Source organism: Anopheles aquasalis, chromosome 2, assembly GCF_943734665.1.
Source record: "Anopheles aquasalis chromosome 2, idAnoAquaMG_Q_19, whole genome shotgun sequence".
In the NCBI taxonomy this organism is placed as follows: Eukaryota; Metazoa; Arthropoda; class Insecta; order Diptera; family Culicidae; genus Anopheles; species Anopheles aquasalis.
In genome coordinates, this window is record NC_064877.1 from 34940001 (window position 1) to 34965000 (window position 25000).

The 25000-nt window shown below is 48.4% G+C and overlaps 5 protein-coding genes across 28 annotated transcripts in view; 4 read left to right on the forward strand and 1 right to left on the reverse strand.

Moving 5' to 3' along the window:
- LOC126572175 (synapse-associated protein of 47 kDa) overlaps positions 1-3067 on the forward strand; it is a 24976-nt gene extending 21909 nt beyond the window's left edge. For 21 of the 23 annotated variants that reach the window (XM_050231263.1, XM_050231260.1, XM_050231269.1 and 18 more), the window contains one exon: positions 1763-3067. In XM_050231263.1, coding sequence (XP_050087220.1) covers positions 1763-1899 — 137 coding nt within the window. In that variant the 3' untranslated portion in view covers positions 1900-3067. Of the gene's footprint in view, positions 378-1762 lie in introns of those variants that run through there. The other 2 variants (XR_007607946.1, XM_050231282.1) reach the window with 1 other exon arrangement.
- A 2105-nt stretch (positions 3068-5172) lies between these two features.
- LOC126574606 (protein bride of sevenless) lies at positions 5173-13104 on the forward strand. The gene is made up of 5 exons (XM_050234890.1): positions 5173-5193; positions 8725-9679; positions 10447-10893; positions 10971-12403; positions 12494-13104. Exons 1-5 carry the CDS (start codon positions 5173-5175, stop codon positions 12839-12841), a joined length of 3204 nt encoding a protein of 1067 aa, XP_050090847.1. The 3' UTR covers positions 12842-13104.
- A 329-nt stretch (positions 13105-13433) lies between these two features.
- Positions 13434-14870, forward strand: LOC126580828 (lysophospholipase-like protein 1). Its single transcript, XM_050244095.1, has 2 exons — positions 13434-13662; positions 13773-14870. The coding sequence occupies exons 1-2, from the start codon at positions 13587-13589 to the stop codon at positions 14447-14449; spliced, it is 753 nt and encodes a 250-aa protein (XP_050100052.1). The 5' UTR covers positions 13434-13586; the 3' UTR covers positions 14450-14870.
- Positions 14871-17407: 2537 nt separating this feature from the next.
- LOC126581750 (hexosaminidase D) lies at positions 17408-21986 on the forward strand. 2 transcript variants are annotated; one of them, XM_050245620.1, is made up of 5 exons: positions 17408-17718; positions 19386-19583; positions 19695-19784; positions 19849-21422; positions 21511-21986. In XM_050245620.1, the coding sequence occupies exons 2-5, from the start codon at positions 19457-19459 to the stop codon at positions 21673-21675; spliced, it is 1956 nt and encodes a 651-aa protein (XP_050101577.1). In that variant the 5' UTR covers positions 17408-17718; positions 19386-19456; the 3' UTR covers positions 21676-21986. The 2 variants fall into 2 exon arrangements, with proteins under 2 accessions (XP_050101577.1, XP_050101576.1); XM_050245619.1 differs by having other exon boundaries at positions 19386-19784.
- A 112-nt stretch (positions 21987-22098) lies between these two features.
- Positions 22099-25000, reverse strand: part of LOC126574622 (uncharacterized) — a 7076-nt gene continuing 4174 nt past the window's right edge. Inside the window, exons 6-10 of the mRNA XM_050234915.1 lie at positions 24200-24444; positions 23823-24133; positions 23448-23756; positions 22597-23379; positions 22099-22520 (exon numbers count right to left, since the gene is read on the reverse strand). Coding sequence (XP_050090872.1) covers positions 22134-22520; positions 22597-23379; positions 23448-23756; positions 23823-24133; positions 24200-24444 — 2035 coding nt within the window. The 3' untranslated portion in view covers positions 22099-22133. The remainder of the gene's footprint in view (positions 22521-22596; positions 23380-23447; positions 23757-23822; positions 24134-24199; positions 24445-25000) is intronic.

A 25000-nucleotide genomic window follows, 5' to 3' on the forward strand; every position in this document is an offset into this window, starting at 1 on the left:
CTGTCGCGTAGACTGCGCATGCGACGGTACGTGACACCGCACCGGAATTTCATCGTGCCCCTTGTTCCCAGCGAGGTGGGATTCAGGCCAGGCAAAGGCAGACAGAGCAGTGGCAATACAACAAGTGTGCCCCGAGGGTCCGTTATTGTGGGTGGGATGATGTGATGCGGTTTTGGGGATAAAATATGTAAAAAAAGAAACAACAGAGAAATGACAATACAGCCGATGGATGATTTGGGGTCCTCCAAAGCCGGAAGTAAGGCCGGACACCGTTGATGCAAAAAATATCGTGCGAAAAACAAAAAAAAAACCAAAGGAAAACATATATTTAAATGTAATGATGGTCATGTTGGTGTTCATGGAAGACCAGAACAGAAGGACAGTAGTTCGCAATCCGGTATCGGTATTTCCTGCCCCCCCACAAATCCTCCTATCTTTTCACATCCTCTCTGTCTCTGCCTGTCTCTCTCTCACTGTCTCTGTCGTTCATATTCACACTGAGTGTGCGCTTGTGTGTGTGTGTTTTCTTGTTTGTCCTGTGTGTATGTGTGTGTACGTGTATGTGTGTTTGTCTGCGCGTGTGTTTCTGGGAGTTTTAATTGCACTTGGAAGTCTGAAATCTTTGCTAGAAACCGGCATTGAAGCATGTACAACAGAGAAAGGAAGGTACAGATCAATGCTAACGTACACCACACGGCTCGTTGTTAGGAAGGTTTTGTTTACGATGATTATAGGCAGATATTTAAAGCAATTGATTAAACGGAAATTAGATACTACCAGTACCTGGTAGCCACCAAGTAGTAGAATCCATCCACATTCTTTATGCTGTTATTCCTGCGTTCGCTCATTAGTTCATCTTTATGAGCCTGCTTTTGCACTTTGGGCGTTGTGTTGGTAACCAATAGAGCAATAACGCATTCAGCATCAAACTCCAAGGCGAAAGAATAACTGAAGATGATGTAGAGGGAATGTATTATTAAGAAACGATTGCGATCCAGGCGATCGACGAAGGATGGTGTTCTTGGAAATGAGATTCATAGCAGGGCTCGTGGTGTTCTAATGTTTGAATGGTCGGAATGCACACGCGCATACACACAAATTAACAAACACAAACACACCCACCCACACACACGCACACGTGTATGTACAGTAACAACAAAAAGGAAAATATTAATAAAGTGCTGTACACACAAACAAAGGCACACATACACTCGCAACTCACAAGAATAGTGAAAAATCTCTAATAATCACACACAGTAACACACATACACAGACATTCACCCACACACGGAGACGATTATTCTGTATAGAGAAAATAAATTTTAAGGCAATTATTGATTCAAACCAAAAACTGGCCGATGGGACGTGTTGTTGTTATTGTAACTGTTTTAGTTGGTGCGTGTCCGTTGGGTTCGCTGGAAAGAAAGTTTAACGATTTGTTAAATTTTAGCCTTTTTTTCTTTGGTTTTATACTCTCAAACCACTCGATACTATCATAACCACCTGAACGTGAACAAACATTGGGCAACGTGGGAAGAGGGACGTGGGAGGGGAGGGTATTAAAACGTTGTTACAATGGTTTTTGTTTATTTTTGTGTCGATTATTTTGACGAAAAACTTGCACCAACCAGTTACGTTCAATATATTCTTTTTAACGTTTTTGGTTGGATGTTTCACGGTATCAATAACAGTATTTTAATTATACGCGAACACCAGCTAACTAACATTCTTCGGTTCGCTCCATTTGTTTATTCTGCTTTAGAGGAGCAATGGGAGAAGGACCTCGAGGCGGAGTTACAGGATTACGAGCTGGTGAACGACGGTAGCAACGAACGCAACGCCAACTGGGAAAAGGACGTGGACGAGCTGCTGGACGATGACGAAACGGATCTCAAATAAAACGAATGCTTCAATCAGTTGCTTTGTAATATGATCAACTGCAGCACCACAAAGCAGCAGTAGGCTCAGTGGGGGCCCAGCTGCTGCTCTGGTGTGATTGCCGTGGCCGTGCGAAGGGTTTGTGTGGAAGGAACATCATTGCAGAACCGCCAACACGTTGTTGATTTGCATTCGACGGTTCAGTGCACTTGTTGTATTCTATAACTCCTAATAAGCTCCTTTTATTCTAGAAACTTCTTTATCAACTTGTAGTCGTAGAACTGTTGCTGCAAAATTGCTAGTCCAGGTTACTAGATAGATGCTTTTGATCCTGAAATTGTGTACCATTTTAATTAAAACTATGTAACGACCCGTAAAGTTCGACTTTTGTTCGCAGTTACTCATTCCCACAACCTACCTGTTACACTCTCATTCTCTGATTTGCTTTGACAATCGATGATTTACTCCAATGCTGGCGGCTCCATTGGCATTATGGAGCGATCGCTATTGTGAACGAGTGGAAGGATCGAGGCACATCATGTTACAGAGAAATTGATACAATCTATCGATTCAACTACAAGCATTATCGAAAAAAGGCATTTTGCAAGCGATGCCGTAGCCCGCACCGAAAGGGCACGGCTAGATATGACACCAAACGTGACAAACTATTTTGTAAAGTTATGACGAATTTTCTCAGTTTTGGATTACAAAGTCACGCATTAATGGTCAATGACGAGCTACTAACTCTCCATAATTGGAAAAAATAATACTTTTTTTGGCTTTATTTTAACTTATAATTAGTTTACATACTTACTTATTATCTAGATTTGTATGCCACACTATCGAAGCATAACACAGTTTAGCACACTGAATGTTGCATACTTGCAATGCGTTATAGATCATAGACGGTGATAAGATTCATAAATATTACGAGTGGTCGAGACATAGCTGAAAGGAGGCGAAGAAGTGTACAAATGTTTTTAGGGAGCCAATCATCGTGAATAATTGGTGGGGTTGTTGTAGCGAGCTGGCTGCACTCAATCCAGCAGCAGAAGCAGCAGCATCGGCATGAAGTAAATAATCCTAATAATCCAAATATATCTTACCCAGCAAGCGCAGCCTACCGATTTAGAATGCCCAACGAATGAAGCGCATGAAAATATGAATAAATTATCCGAGTTCAAGGCTATTCAAAAGTTTTCTTTAATTAGTGGGTCCAACATCCGATGCGAGTGTGAATGCGATTTTCTCTCCGGCCGTATTTTGGTTTGTAAATTTGATTTCAGTTTTCCGCAGGCCAGTTCTCTAATAAGAACCTACCAAAATCCTCTTGACCGACAACACAATCGGAGCGTCACGATGGCAACGCCGCTGCCTACGCGGGCTCCAAACAAAACGGTTCGTACCATGGCAGAGGGAGAGGGCCATCGTTAATGGTGGTGGTGGTGGATCGGGTTTTCCAACCTTGAAACCATGCGGCACACAGGGTCCACGGTAGTGTCGGGCGTGCTCACCGCCCTCAGTTTCGTTTAGTCGCTCCGGCCGCACACGCACAATTCGTGTAGGTATCGCACCGACTGGGCCAGGTCGGTCTCGCGCTCTTCGGCGAAACGGTGCGTAACGGACGCGATCGTTACGGCGGCGCCGCAACGGCTGGAACCTAGTGAACTTGTCAGACCGAATTTGCTCAAGACCAATCGAAATTGGGCAGTATTAGCGCGGCAGGTTAGATAAGAAACAGTAACGCGGCGTTACACTTAGATGCGTGTGCGTCGATTTGATTGGTGGATTTTCCGTCGAACAAACCGCGATTAACCGAATCGTTTCACATTCCCCGCACTCAGCCGCGTCTAGTAGGTGGCTATTAACTTTGCTTCCAACCGGATTTACCTGAAGGTTGCCGCTAATGGTGATTGAGTGATTTGGTCAACCTGCCGATCGTTGGCTACTTCCGTTCCAGAGGGAAAAGTGTGATTATGCAACGAATGGCTTATAAAGTGTCTTTGTAGCTTTGACCGGCTTACGTCTGTAAATAGGGGGTGTGTTTTAGGGAAGCATAGAATATGGTTCCTAATTCCAAATCCCTTCGTTGGATCGATAGTGCTGTAGTGTTTGCCGCGGTATGGCTTCCGTGGCGCGTGAAATTGCATAAACTACGAACCGCAGCGAACCATGTGCAATGCAAATGGCGGTTGGTGAACGCGAAATGAACCTCTAATTTGTGCTGTCCCCAAACCACCTTCTGCTTCCGCAAGCAGACTATCCGGAAAAGCGACAATTGGTGGGGTGGCCCATCCGGAGAATCGCGGCAAAAACGCACCTTAGCGCCAACGCCTACAGTCTATGCCGGGGGTTTAGTCAGTCACCTGTCCTCTACCTGTCGACGCCATATTCTGTTCATCCGCCATGGCATGCTAGGTTCCGGGCTAGATTACGGCACCTCGTTTGTTTGGACCCGAGTGCGTACTTTGCCATTGTTATGGCAACGGGACGGACGTTGGTCGATGGTGCGCAAGAATGCCATTGGTGAAGCACCATAAACCATAGCAGGCGGACTGCTGCTAGCAACGTTATCGACCGGGTTTTTGGCACGTTCGGCTGGCTGGCTGGCTGGCTGGCTGATTCTGAACACGCTTCTGCACCGCCGAGTGACCTCCTCCTGACAATCGGTCGTTCGGTCCCTTGTTTATCGTGTGCCTTCTTTGATCCGGCCTACTCTAACTACTGCTGGATCGCTGCTCGGTCGGTTTTTAAACAGTTTTATCGATCAATCGCTGGCTGAACCGGACGCACGAAATGATGTAGTTTAAGTTGGTTACCGGTGTGGCAGGATGTGGTCATATCGCTCGTTAGCCTAGTAATCCATCCGATCGATCAACCAAAGCAAAACGAGCACTAAGCCTCCTCCGCCTCCACCTCCACGAGTGGTAAGGCGTGGAATATGTTACGTTGGAAAGGTGTGTTTGAATCAATTATCGTCGTCGTTTGTCCAGCAACGTACGGCACCAACGCCCTCGTCGACGACGAATCAACGTAAGAGTCCTAGTGAAGAGGCCAAGAGGTGGTTAAAATCACCACCGCGCGACGCAACCAACAACCAAGGGCATTAGCATCGTGGTTGCCGAACCATGAAACGCCAATTCAGGCGTTTTGAGCTGCGTGTACACTCCCCCTTCCCGCATAACCGATGGTAACAGTGGCCGAAGGACGCAACGACACCCACAAACACCTGGTTTGCCGAATCCCGGAGGGTCGTGGTTTGGATCGAGCAAGGGGGTTGACAAAAGGATCACAATGGACGCGTTCCTCGCGAGGGTGAGTGGTCGATAGTTTGTTTCCGAGTGTCCTGTGGGACCGAAACATCATCATCATCATCACCACCACCAGCACCACCATCATTATCATTATTTTTATCAACACAGTGACCGGTAATAGGTTTAGCGGCGTTGCGTTGAGTGTGTTGCCTATGCATTGATCGCCATGGTGGTGCTGGCGAACGTGCGTGTTGTATGTTTCCTTCCCTTTTTCATCGCTTTCGCTCCTTTCGCGGTACGTTGGGTTTGGGCGGAGGGATGGTGAGGAAAGCATGCGGCAATGTTACTGTTGCTGTTGAACGCTGGTAGCACCGCAAACGGAACAACATTTCTCTCCAGTAGTGCGTTAAACTTTTACCCTCCTCCGTTTGAGGCTTATATGCAACGCCGGACAGGAGAAATGGGTTTTCCAGTGCGTTCGATGCTTCAGGACGGTTCGTCTAACTTCTCTGCTGTTAACGGTTTGTTGAACCTTTTTGGAGTGATGAATCACGGGCTGGAATCACTGGCCACCAGACTGGCGCGTTTGCTGTAGCATCACTAGCAGCCGGGGGTTACGTGGGGTTTTTGGGGTAATTAAATCCATCATAGATATTGGAAAACTTTCGATAGTTCGCGCAGCTGGCTCAAAGTCGCCATTTTATTTATTCCAATATAATCGATCTAACAAATGATCAAAACGTTTATAAATATGAATGTAGCCATCGTCGCCGCCGGTCGGCGATCGGTCGATGGTCGTGGACACCCTTTCCGTTCGTGCGGTTGCTTATGGTTACGGCGTTTTTATTTTTTCTCCTCCTCTCCGGCCAAGAAGACTCGAGCGCTTCGCGTGTTTCGTTCCGCCTTGGTAACGCCAACCGAGCAGGCTTCGGTAACATCCACGCACTCGGCGAAGAAGCCCCTGAACACACATTTTCGGTTCGGAACCCGCACCGCATCGTCGTCCATTTGTTTACCAGCCGCCGTTAGTCGTTGGGTTCGCTAGGCACGCTGTCGAGGACTAGGTGGCGTTGTCGTGCGGTGTCTTGTCGGCCACGTGTTGGTGTGCGAGTCCAAAGGGCAGGGATTAATCATCAGAACCCGTCCCCGTCGTTACCCGTCGGTAATCCCCTAGGAATCGTTAATGCCCTTGCTGTCTGAATCCCGGTCCGTGGTCAGTGTGTTCACCAAAGGCAAATGACGTTGGAATGCCACAGGTTACTCGAAGGGCGCTGATAACAGTGACTGCAACTCATCACTCATCCAGTTTCCGTTTCGTCAGACAGTGATACACACTTGGAATGGCGTAAAATGGGCCCCGGAAAGCAAACAGTGTCTGTGAAAAGTGCTACCTAGTGAAAATGTGACCCCGCGAGCTTCCAGCAAAACATGAACGTGAAATGAAGAATGATATTCTTGATGTGACCGTGGCCCCGTCGACTCCGTGGCGCTGGTAGAAGGAATAATATGATAAGCGTGTGCGTGCCGTGGAAAACCTTCAAACCAGCAAGCCAAGACCGAGAACGAACAAACGTTAGTGTGCCAACACGGGGAGACCGCAGCCTACTGCTGGTGTTTGCGGGAAACTGTCGTTAAACAGTGAGTGTGTCGTGGCCAACCGCTCGTCGAGTGTAGTTTGATTACACCATCATCAGTTCAGCGTTGGAAGATTATCACTAGGTACCTGGTGTTGCCTTTGAAGCCCGTGACCGTGCCCACGATAGGCGACGACGATCGGACGCGACGATCATGACGCTCCGGATGATGCAAAAAATGAAGACGATGTTTGGGAACCGGGGGCCACCCTACACCGTTGCGTGTCTTATCGGCGGTAAGTGATGATAGTTGGGATTGCCTTTTCGGTTTACTTTTGCTCACAACAGTATAAACAATTGTCACAGAAACAACAATAAAAAGAAAACACGGGCTGCAATGGCATTCCATTCGGCGGTCCCCATCGTCGGGGAGGGGGGGGGGGGGGGGGTTCGTCGCTTTGCCGTCGATTGAGTTGTGTGTTTCGCAACCCGCAAGTTTTCGCTCGGGAAATGCTTTATCGGCTTTTTGTGTCGGTTTTTTTTGGGGTGGCATTCTGTGCCGTTACGTGGACGTCGCTGCGCGTGTTCGTGTTCTGGAGGTAAATAACGGATCAGTGGTCCGGGGAGGCCGTGCCAAAGCTGTTTGTTTGAAATTTACGCATAAGCTGGACGATTGTTTTCGTTTGGCCACACACCGCGTTGTATCCGGAGGAGTTTCTTGTTCTTTCACCAGCACGTAGAAGAAGCTGTTCTTGCCCCCCCCCCCCCCCCCCCCGTTTTTGCTTTGGCCAATGAATGGCGCTTCAAACGTTGGTTGGTCTTTTTCCACCTTGCTAATTAATAATGCATTTCACGAATCGAAAGCACTTTTCCCCACCGGTGGGAGGCTTGTGGCCTAGTTTTCACTGAGCCCCACCAGCACCCCGCCTTTCTCTAATGGGCCATGGCGTCACTTTTTCCTTTCACGTCAAGGAGAATCGCGATCGCGGTTATGCTCGTGATCGTGCTGAGCGGTACTTTGAGGTGCGAAACGATGCGATAATTCGATGACTCGTCACGCTTTGGTGTGTTCTGCAATCGGTGGGCCTCAAAGATGAGCCTTTGAGAGGCTCCGATTTAAGCTCATTATTCGTCATTGCCAATCCATGACTCATCATCATCATTATCATTATGCTGTGAATCTTTCACGTGCGCTGCCACTGTCTGGTGCAGCGATCACCGGCTACGCGCTCATCAGCATCTTATCGATCGTCGTTTAATTGGAGAAAATGCGCGTTCGGCGTTACGGTTCCGCGGCTGCTTGATTTATCTATCTGCCACCGAGTTTCCCTTCATATCACCACAAGGCAGAAGGAAGGAATGTGGTATGATAACGGCCGGAAGGGCTCTGTAGTTGATGAAACAAAAACAAAAAACGTTTACATGAAAATGGTGCAATCGTTAACTGCCAATGCCACGCAGCAGCAGCAGCGAGCGAGCGATCGAAAACCCGATGAACCATAAACCGATTGGTGTCCGGCTGAGCTGCATTGTTTCATAAATGCAGCATATTTATGACAACATTTAGGCTCACGCGCTACACGCAGCCATGCGCAGTAGGCGTACGCGTGTCCGTCTGCCCGCCCGTGTGCGTTGGTCAGTGAACCATTTCCGCACCCTGCCATGCGTGGTGGTTCGCACGTGCAGCAGGCCCCCGAACCTGGCGATCGTTACGGTTCGAGAAACACGCCGCCTAATTTCTTGTGCTCACCACCGTCCCAGGTCATGTCATCGTCGTCGGCGTCGTCGTCGTCGTGTTCCTTATGGTGCGTTTTAACAATCCAGGGCCGACAAAAGAGGGTCGCTGACTTCTTGTCCGTGCGTGGCTCAATTACACCCTCGATTGGGCGCATCGAATCCCCTTAATGGACTCGGGATTCTATCCGGTTCTGGCGAAGAGCGAGGGAGCGACAGGATGCCACGGCACACGTGCCCCTTTACCTTGCTATTATTTGGACGCTTTTCAAGTGATTTAATAGAAATATTGTTTAATTTCTTTCACAGTATTGTTGCTCATCCTGTGCTGCCTAACTGCCAATGCTCAACCGAGCGCACGAGCCAAGCCAATCGTCACCGCGCTGCCGTCACTATCAAGTACGCGAGCACGAGCGACCACCAGTTCTTCCACGACCATCAACGCGGCACTATCACAAGACGTCCCGGACGATGCCGGAACCGTCATTACACCCGGTGTACAAGATAGCAATCCCTACACCACCCCGAAGACTGATTCCAGTGTAGCGGATGGTGCTCGACGGACCGATGACCAGCAGCGGACGAGCAGGGTGACATCAACGGCGTCATCTGCATCCGACACGAGTAATTCACAGGAAGGAACGGGTGAAGTCGATGAGCGGCAGCAGCTGCAAGGTCGAACGGTACCGATCGAAGCCCGCTCGATCGCGGATGCAACAGCTGTCAACGGTTTGTCGCACTCCATGGAGAGCTCATCGTTCGGTAACGACGGCGACGACGACGACGACGGTAAGGAGGAGGATAAGGTGTCCGAACCGATCGTCACTACACCCTCATCATCGGATACATTATCCACATCACCATCGCCGCCATGGTCAACGGAAAGTGAACCATCCGGTACGGCCTGTCCGGAGCGACCGTTCGTTGATATGACCGGTAATTATCAGCACCGGAAGTACCTGCAGAAGATCGGTCAAGCCAGCACCCAAGAGGGGGCAGCTACGCCACGGTCTGGCGCTGACTATCGGCAGAGTGCTCGCGATGGTGCGGGCCAACCACAACCACAAAGCGATACCGATGGTGCGGAGGGTGTCGATGCTGACCATGGATACCGGCTGTACCGGTTGCCCGGTGACCTGATGCTGTCCTTCATCGTCGATACGGACGAGTTCGGGGCGACACTGCTCGCGATCGATCGGATCAATGAGCTGCGGCTGGCCGGGGCGGACATTAGTCTAGGTAAGTGAAATGGAAAACCGGAAATGAGATGAGATGGTATCCGTCCGTTTCATCGCCGTGATTCGATTCGATTCGATTTGATGGATGAATGAATGCTCCATTATGTGGGTCAACCCGGGGGCTGCTGTTGGTTTCTTTTTTTTTTTTGGTAGCGATGGAACGATGTATTGTTGTGCTACATTTGTGTATGGTTTGTGTTCTGCTTTCGATGTAGGTTGTTACCTTGAGATTTGCATCACATTAGGTATTCCAACAATGTGTCCAGCGAGAATCGTGTTAATCGGTCAGTCACTAAGAAATTGGACCACTTACGAATGGATTAAATCAAATGGTGAACCTATCAAGAATATTGCATGAATTGAAGGTACAGCCGTTTGGTCTTTGAAGCGCGTTTCAGAGGCAGTGTCCATCATGTAGCATAAAACGTAGCGGCAAATCTGTTTTATATTTTAAATAGATTGCCTGCACACCAAAATGTATAGATTCTTAACGTTTAATAATGAAATAAGGCTCATTTAATTATCAGATTAAATTGAGATTTTAGTGATTGACTGTGGATCTGCACAGAGGTTATGTTTTTGATTTTTTTTTAAATTGTTTCTTCATCTGCAGTCTTCTGAAAATCATTCCCACAACGTTTGATATTTTTTCGTAGAGAAATTTGTATCAATTCACATAATATTCTGAACTTATTATTAACTGTAGCAACTAACATGCCAGTGTCCAATTTCTTATTAATACAAGATTGTTCTTCGCACCATTCGCAGGTCTCACCGTAATCCATCTTCTTAACACATCGCTCACCCAACGAGTGCTGCAGCAGGAAGTGAACTACCTGAAGGAATGCTCATCGAACACGATCGGAATCTTCGTGGATGCTTCTCTTTGGCCCGCAGTAAGGCTACTATCGGAAACACTGGACTACAACATTTTCCCCCTTCCATCAACGCACGATCTACTCTTCACGAAGGCTGCCCACCTGCTGTACGAGCTACCGTGGACAAACGCCAACTCCTCCGCCATGGTACGCTCGGGATCCAGCGAGCTGGTCACCCGATTCGGTGCCATCTGCCGGCATGAGCATCTCTGTTTGGAGAGTTTCCCCAGTAGCGACATGATCTACATACTGCTCGGGTTGGAGCCCGCGATTAGCTTAGCCACAAATGGGACCCTGGTGCTGGTGTTGACCGAGAAGGACCATCTGTATGAGTCAGGTAAGCAGGGCGTCATTTAGCCAGGTATCATAACTTATGAAAATGCTTAAAATCGATTACTCTCTCTCTCTCTCAAGATCTTCCCGATCAGGCGTACGTAATAGCGGAAACTGAGCTCAATGTGTCAACGCTCGGATTCTCCTGGGAGCGGTACGGTGCCACACTGCGTGGTTTGGATCTGCTAGCCGACGGCAGTTTGCTTTTGGAGGTAGCCGATCTGTTGAACCGTACGGGAAATGCCTGCCAAAACACTAGCATCGAGTGTATGAACAACTGGAAGTATCATGCCAGGCGACCCCATACCACCGTCCTAGAGCAACTGCACCTGATGGGTGCCACGCAGTACATGGTGGTGGAACTGAAACAGAAAGTCACCATTTCACCTTCCGCTAATACCACACGGTCATCGCAGATGAAACTAATCGCTAGTTCGAATGTGATCACGAATTATACGACCGTGCGCGAGCGATCTTCGGAAGCAGGGGGTACCGATGCACCGGCAAAGCTGGGAGCCATTTTCTACTGCGCCAAGGAGTTCGAAATCCGGCATCCGGATTTCATCGATCGCCACCATCGCCCGACCTACTACGATGGCCATGGGATTGCGGATGGGGCGGAGATGTTCGGTGAGATGTCGTGGCAGCTCAAGATGGAAGCGTGGGTTGCGGCTGGCCTAACCGTTTCGTCGCTCGGTATTTTGCTGTGTGCCGCCATACTGATCTTTCTGATCGTTCGCGTGTGCATGGATGACGTTCTGGAGGGCCATCCGCTCGGTAGCATCCTGCTGCTGATCAGTTTGATCGTACAGTTTGCTGCATTCATCCCCTTCAGTCTGGAGTACACGAGCTACCCGGCGACGGAGCTGAGCGGCCATCGGGTGGATACGATGCATACCTGGAACGCACTCTGTACGGTCAAGATTTTCCTCGTATCGATGTGCTACTGCATGACGTTCTCGTTGCTGCTGTGCCGTGCCATCATGCTTGCCTCGATCGGTAGCGAAGGTGGATTCCTATCACACATCAACGGCTACATTCAGAGCGTCATCTGTGGCTTCAGTACGCTAGTGCAGTTTGGGCTCTCGGTACAGCTTGTGATAGTGCTGCAGGCAAACGCGCACAACATGTCCTGTAGCGAGATATACTATGGTCACTGGTTTTGGGCCGTGATTGCGTACGATGGGATTTTGCTGGTAGCGCTGATCTTTCTCGCACCGTTCATCTTCCGCTCGCAGCGTAACTACCGCGAGGGTTTGCTGCTGGTGACCGGCTCGGTGCTCTGTCTAGTCATCTGGACCGTCTGGATCCCGTTGTGTATGTTCGGGTACGAGTGGCGCGAAGCAGCGGTTTCACTCGGAATGGTCGCTACCGCACTGGCCGTGCTCGTGGGTATCATGATTCCGCGCTGCTTTCTCATTGTCCGTGGTATCGCTCGGTCCGATCTGGTGCAAGCGCTGCCTTCGTTGACGTCGCTCGCTTTTGCCCAAGCCAATCAATACATATCGGAACAGGTAACATCAGGATCCGGCGAGAGGATCATTGAGGGCACCACATATATCGATATCTTTACTTGCTTATCTCTCACTCTCTCTCCCGTGTAGAGTGTCTACGAATGCGTAAATCCTGCCATGCGGCAACGATCTCCAACCGATGATAGCTTCATGATGGACCAGGACCTTGACGAAACGTACGGTGGTAACAGTGAGATACCGACGCTACCGCTCCGTGGTCAGCGTGGCCGATTGCGCCAGGAAAATGGTGCCAGCACGATCAACAACTGCGGGAACAATCACCACCATGGCCAAACCACCATGGGGAACGGGCTGATGCAGCAGAATGGTACCACCAACGTGACTCACATTGCACCGAACTTTTACGGCATTTCCAATCCGTACAGCTGCTCCGACTCGCTAACTTCGATCTCACCGAATAAAATAACTCGCTTCTGAGGCGCTCCTAGAGCAGGCAGGCATACATCCGTCTGGCAAGCCGGGCAGGAGTAGTTCCTCCATCTCCCCGCGCCCATCGGCATCACTCTGTTCTGCCAACGCACCCATTCTAGTCATACGGAAATGGACGATCGATCACCGATTTGCAATGCGATTTGCACCGGCAATCGGTGGAGTTTCACGAGTGTCTCCCTTTCTTCATTCCTTCCCCTTCTTCTTTCGTGACAGACAATGTTTTTTTTTTATCGATACTGAGTGAGCAATTCTTTGTGTCTTATTTTAAGTCGAGCTAGTGGGTTAATATTAAGGCTATTTATGCTGTAAAAACGAGATTCCGAATAGATACACACTCATTCTGTATGGCGATTGTGTTTTGTAGCTTTACAAAATCCGAACAAATATCTGAAGCCATTGAGCGAAAAGCATCGTAGTTAATTAAAGTCATTCTTGGTCACAGAATATTCCTATCGGCTCGTGTAAATGATAAGAAACACGTGGATCTAACGGATTATTCAAATTTGAGTTCAAAGATACCATAAACTTGGCATCTTTTATAGCAACCCACACACCCCACGCAATCATCTAGCAACCTTCGGCAGTTTGTTTACTTTTTTTCGTCGCGTGAAATTCATGCGAAAATCACGAAATTCGTGGCCAAAAACCTTCGTTTCTCCGCCGATTAACCACTTTAACCCGATTAACGTGATTGCAGAACGAAAGCAGGTGTTGTACCTTTGGTGGAACCATGAGACTGATCGAGAAAGTGTTCAACCCGACGGGAAAGAAGCATACCGGAACTTTGATCTTCTTTCACGGATCCGGTGAGTGTTATGTAAAGGCCGCACTGTTTGTTGCCCACGGCCGCCGGCATGGTAAATAGGTGAATAATTACGAATTCAAATTACCCTTCCACGTCTTTCCTCCACACTAGGTGACACCGGAAATGGGCTGACGGAGTGGATTCGGTTTCTGCTCGGCCGTGATATGGAGTTCCCGCACATAAAGGTCATCATTCCGACGGCCCCCGTTCAACCGTACACCCCGATGGGTGGAGAAAACTCGAACGTTTGGTTCAACCGGAAGCGCATCGAAATGGACTGTCCCGAGATCCGCACGTCGCTTGCCTCGATCTACGATACCATGAACGAGTTGCTGGTGCGGGAGGTAGCCGCTGGCGTCCCACTTAGTCGTATCATTGTCGGAGGTTTCTCAATGGGCGGTGCGCTAGCTCTACACACGGCCTACCATCTGAACCGCGACCTGGGCGGTGTGTTTGCCATCTCGTCGTTCCTCAACACCGGGAGCATCGTTTACGATTCGCTCGATTCGGTTTCACAGGACGAGCGGTTGCCGGAGCTGCTTATGATGCACGGTGAACGCGATACACTGGTGCCGATCGAATGGGGACAGACGACTTTCGATGAGCTGGCCAAGTGCGGTGTGCGTGGCCAGTTCATTCCGCATCCTAATGCACTGCACGAGATCAAGAAAGATCAGCTGCTACGAGTAATCGACTGGGCGCAAAAGCTAATTCCCGAGCCGGAAGATGAAAAGAGTCCATCACCACCACCCAAGGAATCGAAAAGCACCAAAAAAGGGAAACTGTGAAGACTTCAGGGGGAAGGGTGGCTGATAAAGTAAACAAAACGACTGATTGCGCGGTTAGAATGATATCGTAATCGATTACACTCATACTCGGTGGCAGAATGTTCCTATTATAAGTGTCGAGTGCTTACTAGGGCTCGTGTAAATAATAAGGAACCCGTAGATCTTCGACAGGTGCAATACTGGGACTCTCGTGTAGCAAGCATGGAAGATCTAATCAGGGGAAACCCGATTTATTAATTGTTGAAGGGAACCAATGGGAAAACGTTTGATTTTGGACCATTTCGGGGACAAAGTGTCTCAAGAAAGGCAAAAACTATCCTTGTAGTTATGATAACAATAGCTGTAAATTGTTAGAATCCCTCATACATCGTTTTAGTGATACAAAATCAATAAATTTTCTACATTTTTTACACTGGCTGTACGAGTTGTCTTAATATTTCATTTCACTCTTAAATTACTATTATTTCTATTCCATTAGACTGTGCTATCGCTGCAATCATACTGTTTTCCCGCGACCTCTACTCTGGTCTATTATCCCATGGGTCATAAAGGCGCAGTTCCCCGTCCACCTGTAAACCTACACAATAATGGCAAATGATGGGAAAATGGAAAACAAAGAACGGGGTTGCGTGTTCTTAATGATAGCATTTACAATTGCGATTTTACTCTGTCGTCACGTGTTAGTCTATGAGGTGTTACAGACGATTCCTGGTGTATCCTTTGGGACCGCAACGGACCAGTTTTAGTTGTCGGTAAAACCTACCTTAAACATGACCTCAGATCACACTTCCGAGAGTCTGCCATCGTCACGTGGATCCGGTACGGATGAGGAACCGCACCTTGTGTCCCGTACGGTTCCCGTGCTCTTTGTATCAGAGCGTGGTCTTCAACTAAGAAAGTTTCATTCGTTAGTCCCACATGGCAGAGGGTCAGCCACCTACACCGTACAGTTCTGTGATCTCCAGCGATGGGTAAGCGAAAATCGCGCCGTTCAAGTTCCTTTGGAGAGTGAGTGTAGGATCTGTTCACTTGATCGATTTTTGGTAGTCTGGCCGCAACAAACTGGTCACCGTGGGTCTCACACCTGATTGCTCCAATGCGTCAGACACATCGTCGAGCAATTCCGGAGCAACGGCAAACACGAACGTGGTACGCGCTTGTGGCAACCACAACCAAAGCGATCGATAGTTACAAAGGAAATCTAGGACCTCAAATGGTACTGATTGAGCGTCAGTACAGCAAACAGGTGGTAAGTCAATCAATCTTGTATGTTTTTTTTATAAATTAAACTAATCGCATGTACGAAACAAGATATAAAATAATCGTTTCAAATTTCAAAAACAATGTTTATATCAATTTCAATCGATAAACGATTCGTTCGATAGTATTGATTATTGAGAATAATGAATGATTAATACCTGAGCCACACATTCTGATGAAATGATGGTGCATAAATGAAATACAATCTAGATTTCTTCACCTTATTCTTGTGCTACCGATAGCGATCCATGTTTGCCGTTGCCGGCGTCATTTGCAGCCACGCGCATTAGTGTCACTTGGATAACCATATTTAATGAGCAATTTTACTGCTTCGTAATACTTGGTTTTTCATAAATTCTCTCCTCGCTTGCGCACGCTACTACAACAAGCATGCTGGCTTCAAGCTGCAAATGAACTGAAGAACCGGTGGCACTATATCGAAGTTCACTAATTAATGCAGCGCGATAATGTCAACGTCGCGGAACAGTCATCAATCGAAATAATCCTTTTTCTACTTCCAATCTACCTGCATCGGTTTCACAGGCTGGCATGTGATGTGCTCTCCTAGGACTATCCCGGGACCTATCCGTCCGTAGAACCAATCCTTCCGATAAGCAAACATAAAGGACACGAGTTTAGTGCACCCAGGAAAAAAAGCATTCCAGGTGTATGGACTCGGTTCATCACTTATTTAATTTACCCTTCGATGCAATCAGCACTGACTGGTTTTGAGCGTTCATCATCGTTCATAAGGATTCGTTGCAGCAACTTTTCGCACAAAAAATGGTCCAGTCTAAAACTATGTGGGTGATGTTTGTTCTTTAGCAATCTTCCTGTACGGCACATTACGGACTGATTGCCAAACCGTTTGTGTAACTTTGGCGGAACGGCGATTGAATATCCAATTAAAAGGAGTTAACTTACCAGCTGGCTTACTGGATTTAATTGAATCTCGATTAGCCCAACGTGATATGGCATTTGATGACGATTTTCGATAAAAAAAAGATCCTTTCTGCCTAGAATGTCTCCTTCTGAGATGGTCTGGAGTTCGAGTTGTATTGAAGGCACATCTGAATTTAGTGTTTAAACGGTTAGCTTGAGAATGTTGCGAAAAATGTTAAAAGTTTGTGGATGATTTCTCATATTTGGTAACAATATTACTAAGTATTAACGGCGATAGCTATCTCCAAGAATCATGAACAACTGCATAAGCATAGTTTACAATTTCTTTCGTAAACTGGTGCTGCTTACTTGGATGTTACTTTAGCAACAAACTAAAAGGGTTAAATCCTGGCCGTCTAAGATCTAGGTGGTTGTACTGATTTCCCGGTTTTTTTAAATGATCCAGTGAATCCTGCTTTCGTCGTAGGTTCATGATGATCCCAGCAATCCTTATCATCATCCTCCTACCCGCGAAACAATTTCCCTCTTCTGGTACGGATTCGGCGCGTTGAATCAACGGTATGCTACCGCCAGAACAACAAAAAACGCGCCTCGGATGAACGCTTTGCAAAAAGCATCCAAAAGCAGAGAAAGAGAGAAAACCAAACGTTGCTCATCGTAGCCGGATGCTGTAGCTGTGTTCCGAATCCTTCCCGAGCACAGAACGGCTATAAAATGCTCCACCGTCTTTCGTGGCGTGTTCACTCGCTGGCATGCCCTGAAGCCATCAACATTTGTCCGGGAAGGACAGCTGGCGCGGCGTGTCCTTTATCGTGTATCGGTGGCATCATTGTGCTATTTCTAGTGAATTCTCTGCTCTGTTCGAAGGACAACAAATCCGAAAATGTAACCGTGACCCGGGTTCTGCTGAATGTGCTTTCTTTTGTGGTCAATGCAAGTAGCTGGTAGGTTCGGAAAGCAATAGTTTAGTGCCGTCGATGCAAATTTTGTGATTGTTTGCTGTAGCTGTACCGTGATGTCAACAAGCGGCTTATGAAAAGTAGCAAACAAAGTAGATACAGATCCTAGAAGACGGTACGTGAAACTACAACCCTACCATCTATAAGGTGAGAGAAAAGGATTCAACACAGTTTCCTGCGTTATTAAAGAGTAGTATTTACTGCTCACGATGACTTCATTAAAGTCCATTCCGGGAGGCGCCGAGAAAACTTGCATCCTGGCGCCTCATAATCCCCATGCCAAGCTGTTGTAGTTTGCGGCAAACAAGGCGAACGTGACCAGGTAGCGTAGCCCACACGAATTATGCAGATGACTACCATTGAGATAATAGTCCTCGTTGATAATTCATGCACACAGCAACGGAAGGATAAACCGATGCGCCCCTCACACTCAAGGGCCACCCCAAAAGTGTTACTAAAACGATGGAATCATGTCCGTCATTAGTTGTCAGCAAAGTGATCCGAGCGAGTGGAACCAGCTGAGACTACATATGCCCTACTAGATTCCTTCTTCACGGGGGACTGTGGCGAAGAAGCAATCCAAGAAGTCTCCAAAGGCAATCATCAGAATGCAGGGCACCAACTGGAAGTTGGGGCGTCGCGGAACTGAATAAAAAATCTTAATCAATTCCACTGGAATCAAGCAACTCTCGAGCACGTCGTTTTGGTGGTTTGGTGCGAAATTCCCTTTTTTCGCATTCCGGCCGGTATTTTGCTTCGTCGTCAGATACGTCGGAGATGCGAACAACGGTTGGGGCAGACAACGGAACGACCGCGAAACGAGAAAAGACATTCTTTCGGGCTGCTTTCTGGTTTCCTTCTCCGCTTTGCTCATCAAAGCGCACACCATTTTTCGTTTGAGAGTAAAGAACATCCTACAGAACGGAGCTTCGCTAGATCGTTCTGTCCACTCGAGAGCACTCATCCGGTGCTTGCTTTGATGGTTCGTTCGTTTGCCAGTTTCCTGCCACCACCGCCTTACCCATTTCCCAGTTGCGTCTCGCTACACGGACCAAGGCATTCGACGACGCCAATCGTCAGGGCGAATTGCCGACAAATTCACATATTAGCTAGGAATACCCAATAAACACATTCACCCAGCTCGTCATCCGCGGTCCTTTTATGGTAGGCGCACATGGCTTGGGCTGCGACAAGTGCAGAAGTGGCCACGTCGGAGGGGAGAACATGTGAATTTTTAATTTCCCGAGTGTCTCGTGTCCGGCCAGCCGACCGGCCAGATTGCAACAAATTAAGGGACCCGGGCGGGCGGGCGAGGCTTTCGTTCCCTTTGGGGAGAATAAGGTGCAAAGTGTTTCGGGTGCGTAACTCATAAATTATTAATATCACCTTAGCACCATGCCACACTCACCGGTTATCCGCTTTTCGGCCTGCAGCGGTATGCTGAGGGCTTTTTAAGAAACTGAATTCGGACGTTTAAAGCGTTGAAATATTATGAATATGAGTACGAGGCGCTACAGAGGTCACAGGTTACTAGTCCTTTATGGAAAACTGGCTTGATCTCTCGTGCGTCCGTTGCTATTGGGGATAAAGAAGAGGTACTTGCTTAAGTAGTTTCGGTCTCAGTCATTCCGGTTACTTGGCTACCTTTTTGAGGCTTACTTTTCAATTATCACATGGTTTCCATGGATCATGAAAAATGCGGTTCCGAGATTTTATTGAGCAGCATCAGCCTTGTTCGATTAAGGTTATTTGCAGATCATTAGTGTTGTTAAAATTTGAAAAACTTTCTCAATCGTATTTCCATCCCCTGGCAGATTGCAACTACGAAATTCCAATCCTAAAACGACGCGTTCGTCGACGGTAGACAGTAGCGATTGAATCCAAGATGCATTCACGGGTGTTGATGGTTTGCTGGCGACGCAAGCTGTTCTTCATCGGGGCCGCTTTGCTGTTCCTGTTCGCACTCTGGTTCTGGGGTTTCCTCTACACAACGCATATCACCGAGGAAGGCGGTAAGATCGTTTCGTTGCGCGAACTGATGCTTGGCCGTACACATGGCCGTCACGAAAGTCTACTTCATCGGTTGGGCTTCTCCGATGCGGCACCCAACACGGAAACCGCAGCATTCCGGGCCTCATACGCCGGTGGTTTGGTCGCCAATGGTGGAGTAAGATTCGTAAAGCCCACCACCCCAGCTTCGGGTGTTAGTAAAGGTAAGTAACCGCACCACGAACATGCAATAGCTGTTGGGTTCTAATAATTGATTGCTTGTTTCAGCACGCCAGGGAAATGAGTGGGATACGATCATGCAAGATGACCACGAGGCTCGACACGGTGGAGATGAGAAGGTGCAGCGGCAGATCTCGGACGAGATGAGGATCGCAGCAGAGAGGCAGAGTCATTACGAGCACGAACTGAAGCGGATGGGTGTGCCGGTAATAGCGGGACTTGGTCCCGGTGGTAAGCTGGGACCACCGGTACACAGGTTGGTGCATTTCGATTTGAAAGGAGCGCCACCGAAGGTAGCCTACCTGAGGCGTCTACTGCCAATCCTGAAGACGCTCGGTGCAACGGGCATACTGCTCGAGTACGAGGATATGTTCCCGTACGGTGGTACACTAACACCGTTGGCTGCCCACAACGCCTACAACCGGGACGATCTGTTGCAGATCCTGAAAACGGCATTCGCGCTAGGACTGAACGTTATACCGCTGGTGCAGACGTTCGGGCACCTGGAGTACGCACTGAAACTGAAAGAGTTTGCTCATCTCCGTGAGACGGAGGATTCACCGCAAGCTATCTGTCCGAGCTATAATGCCTCCATGGCATTCCTGGAGGAGCTGCTGGGCCAGGTGATCGAGTACCACACACCGGCAGAGAATGAAAATCTACTCCATCGGGATGACATCGAGAGGCTTACACCTAAGCTGACGCACATACACATCGGGTGCGATGAGGTGTTTCGGTTGGCCGAGTGTTCCCGCTGTCGACATCGACCCAAAGATCAACTGTTTCTCGACCACGTGTACAACGTGGCAACGATGATACGACGGCGATGGCCCAAGCTGCGCATTATCATCTGGGACGATATGCTGCGTCACATGTCGCTCGAGGCACTGCAGGCATCCGCCATTGGGCCGTTAGTTGAACCGATGATCTGGGTGTACACGGAGGACATCTACAAGTTCGTGCAGTCGGCCACCTGGGAAAAGTATGCGTCGGTGTTCGGGACAGCCTGGGCTGCGTCGGCATTCAAGGGGGCACACGGAGAGGGCCTGCTTATGCCACCGATACGACGTCACCTAGAGAACACGTTGCGCTGGTTAGCGGTAATGCAGGGAGAAGGGAACCGCTTCTCGCACGGTTTGCAGGGACTCGCACTGACCGGCTGGCAACGGTACGATCATTTTGCCATCCTCTGTGAACTGCTTCCGACCGCCCTGCCTAGTCTGGCCGTCTGTTTGTCGACGGCCGCGAAAGGATATTTCGATGTCAGCGCTCGGACTAATCCGATTCTAAGCAGTCTAACCTGCCCGGAACCGACTGGTGAACATCATGCATGGTTAGAGCTACACAAGGACTCGCTCACGGTGACCTTTTCGCGTTGTATGTTCCCGGGCAGTGCAATCTATCGGTTTGCATTACGCCTCACGGCCCTGTTGGCTGAATCGAACGAGTATATCGAAGACATCAAGCAGCGGCGTGGTTGGCTTACGGACTATAACATACGCCACAATTTTAGCTCCGCTTCCCGGGTCGATGATTTGCTCGGAGAGAACTATCGTCTCCTTAACTCCGTGTCTAACTTGGCCCGCAATGCCGGCTCGACGTTGGCCGAAGTGTACGACCATGTAAGTATCGCGCTGAGGGCTTTCAGTTCTATGTTATACGTTTGTTTTCCACTGCATCGTACTTATTTTCACTTTTATGGTATCCCAGTGGACATATGGAGAGTTCATCGAGCAACGCATCTTTCCGGTACTAGAGGAGCTGAAACGGATGGAGCGAGCAGGGGATGCCCTGCGTAAACGTCGTGTATGGCCACAACGTCCGTTGCCGTACCTAAAACCATTCGAAGTACTCGGTATCGACGAAAAAACCTAGCTAGCCGAGTACGTCAAGATACCGTTCCGACACTGAAGCTGGAATCAATCTTGATGCATGCCTCTCTCGGTCAACTAGATTAATTTGCGGGCTCTATTGCTCTCACCGTATTGCAACGAACCGGACCCAGTGACGGACCACTAGTGAAAACTGGTGTTTTTCATCAGCAGTCCGAGTAGTCCCACATTGATTGCAAAGAAGACTGATCGCACCGTGGTAGTGGTAGAGTGTCTAGAAGTAAGTGAAAACCCCGCATCAAACGGAGCTAGTGGATAGTACAACACGATACCCATAGGCAAATGTTATATCTAATAAAGGCCGATCATAGTAGCTATAGGAGCCGTACAACCGTGAATCGTTCTTTCAGAGCATACTAGGAGTCGGATCTTCCAGTAGTAAAGCTGTTTTTATGCTTTACCGTACTTACTGCGTTAGTTGATTTTGATTGTTTTCTCAATTTATTGCGTGTGTTCCGCTCTAATGTGGACATCGAGTGATTGCTCTGTCGCGAAGCTAACCGTGCAGATCGAGCAGACCCACTCAAACGATTCTTGCTGCTGCTCATGCTGCAGTTGCTCCTGGTGCTCCTGGCTCTTAAGTGATGTACCGCCCGTTCCTAGGTGCATCCGTCGGTGTACCTGAAGCGGAGTGTGCTGGGAAAACGATTGTCCACAGATATCACAGCTGTAGGGGCGCTCCTTAGTGTGTGTGCGCCGGTGCGAGTACATAGCATTACGGCGAGCGAAATCTTTGCCACAGATTTCACAAACATACGGCTTCAAACCCGTATGCTTTGTCATGTGTATTTCCAGGTCTCGGCGCGTGAGATGCGCTCTGTCGCAAACCTAAAATCGGTCGTAAATGAACTGAAAATGCTAGAACAGGTTCCCGTAATGGCAGTGGCATCACTGTTTGCCTTACCTGGCAGATGAACGCACGCTCATTGCGATGGATCTTGCGGTGGACGGTAAGATAGCTGCGTGAAGTGAAACTTTTGCCGCACTCCTCACACGGATAGCGTACCTCCGCGCGATGGTGTTGCTGTATGTGCGCCTGGAGGAGCGATTTGTTGGTGAACTGTTTATCGCACTCATCGCAGCTGAACGGCTTCAGTCCCAGATGACGATTCTGGTGATCTTGTAACGCTTGCTTCGATTTGTACGTTTGTTCACACATGTTACACTGGAATTGTCGTTCCGTATTATGCGCTCGACGGTGGGCGGACAGATAGCTGCGGTTCTGAAAACCCTTCGAGCAGATATCGCAGGAAAACTCAAAAGTATTGGTATGCCGTGCATGATGCTCCTCGAGACCGATGCGGGATTTGAACGCTTTTGCGCATCCATCGAAGGAACACTTGAACGGTGCCAAACGCAAGTGTGTGTTGCGGTGTACATTCAGCTTCTGCCGACTGCGGAACGATTTGAAGCACACATCGCAAGTCTTACCGTCCAATACAACCCCGTCCGAGGTACGGTTGATATTGCCGGGGATCGTTTCCGGTTCGCTCGGTCGCGGAAGGCCATCGTCGGAGTCATCGCTCACGCGAATCGATGGAACAGAGAGCGAGTCCAGTTCATTGGTCGACGAAACGACAATCGATTGCGAAGCATCATGTGCGGGAACCATTGGCTGATTGATGATGTGATCCTCAGGCTGCACAAGGTCCACACTTAATCGTTGAACCTGTATGTCGCTTATTGACTGGGAAAAAGAGGAGAACATGGTTCACTTTAAGGATTATTCTCTTAATCTTTCAGTATAGTGCATACCGATTCATGATGATCATCCGATGGTGTTTTCAGCCCTACGAAATCATCGTAGCTGATGTCGTTATCATCCGCAGGAGTCTCGACCTGGTGCATGCTCTCTTGGGTAGTGATTGATGTTCCGATTCCGACGTACGGATCGAAGCAAACGTTTACTTGAGCTGTTGATTGTGATAGAAGTAACTGTTCTCCGGGACGATGATGCACCAGCTGCCGTTCATCTGGCTGCTGGATATGCAGATCTTGCTTCACTGCATGATCCGTGTACTTATCATCCTCATTTTTATGAATAGACATCTCCAAGCCGTGTTGCTGTAAGACAAATGGACGAGAAAGAGATTCAAACCTGAGGTCGAGGAAGTCCTTTCGAGGACATACTTCAAAATCATCCCCACTGGTCGTGAAATCTAGATCTTCTTTTTGAAGGCTTCGCATGATGTCGTCATAGTCCCGATTCAGTTGGGACTTTTCCGACTCATCCATCATAAACTCGTTGCCAGTGAAGTTAATATCGGCCAGTATTTGATGGTGTTGCGCGTCGTCTACGGCTTGCTCATTCGAGTGTACTGTTTGGCTCGTCGTTGGCTGTGGAGGTTGCAGTTGGCCCTCCATACAGTACTGGGCATCGTTACCGTGTACCGGTTCGGTCGAAGAGCAGGTTGCCGTTGTGGGAAAGTATAGCAAGAGACCTGCGGAGCAAATGATACTACAGTGCGGTTCATTTCGTGCGATCGGCGCTTCTCCGATGTGCCTACCATAGAAGTATTCTTGGTTTTTCAACGCAGTTTCCCGGAACGCGGCGAACAGTTCGAGCTTAAAGAGGCAATCCTGGCAGATGTGCTTGGAAAAGAGGGGCGGCTCGGTGTCGCTCACCTCGATCGACACGCACTCTCGCACCATCTTCGGCAGATTGCGCAGCAAGCCATCCGCGGAGGTGATGCTGTGCATCCCGAACAGCTCGCTTTTCTTCAAACACAACCGACACAGATCGCTCATCGTGCTTCACCATCTATAAAGCGTGGTGCAGCGCAGAATGGCTTCACTAGGTAGGAAAAGGTCCTCTTTTTATCTGGTAAGAATCGGATCGAAAGGATGCTGGTGCGATTTGTTTATCTTCCGTTTGTTTACCTTCGAACCGGGGCTCAGCAGCAGTGTTGCCAGCTTAGTTGTTCCGAAACCCAGCAGCCGAAATAATTTGAGTTCGAAAACAGTTTTGTTTTCGAAAATGCATTTTAATTTGATTTTTATCCGTTAGATTGCATTTTAATTTGATTTTTTTCCACTCAGTCGAGTGCTAAATAATACAGAACCGTACATGAAACCCTTAATGAGGGTTTGAGCCTTTTTTGCATTTATTCTACACTTTGCTACACTCAGTACAATCGAGCACCATTCTTGCTTTCCATCCATACAAAACCCGGGACTAGAAAATATTTACAAGTATTTACGGATAAAAAACACCATTGCTGAACAGCATTGCGAAAAAAAACAGATAGACCTAAAACCTAAAATATCGCCATGCCTCGCATCTCTCAACATTAAAAGAATATTATCTA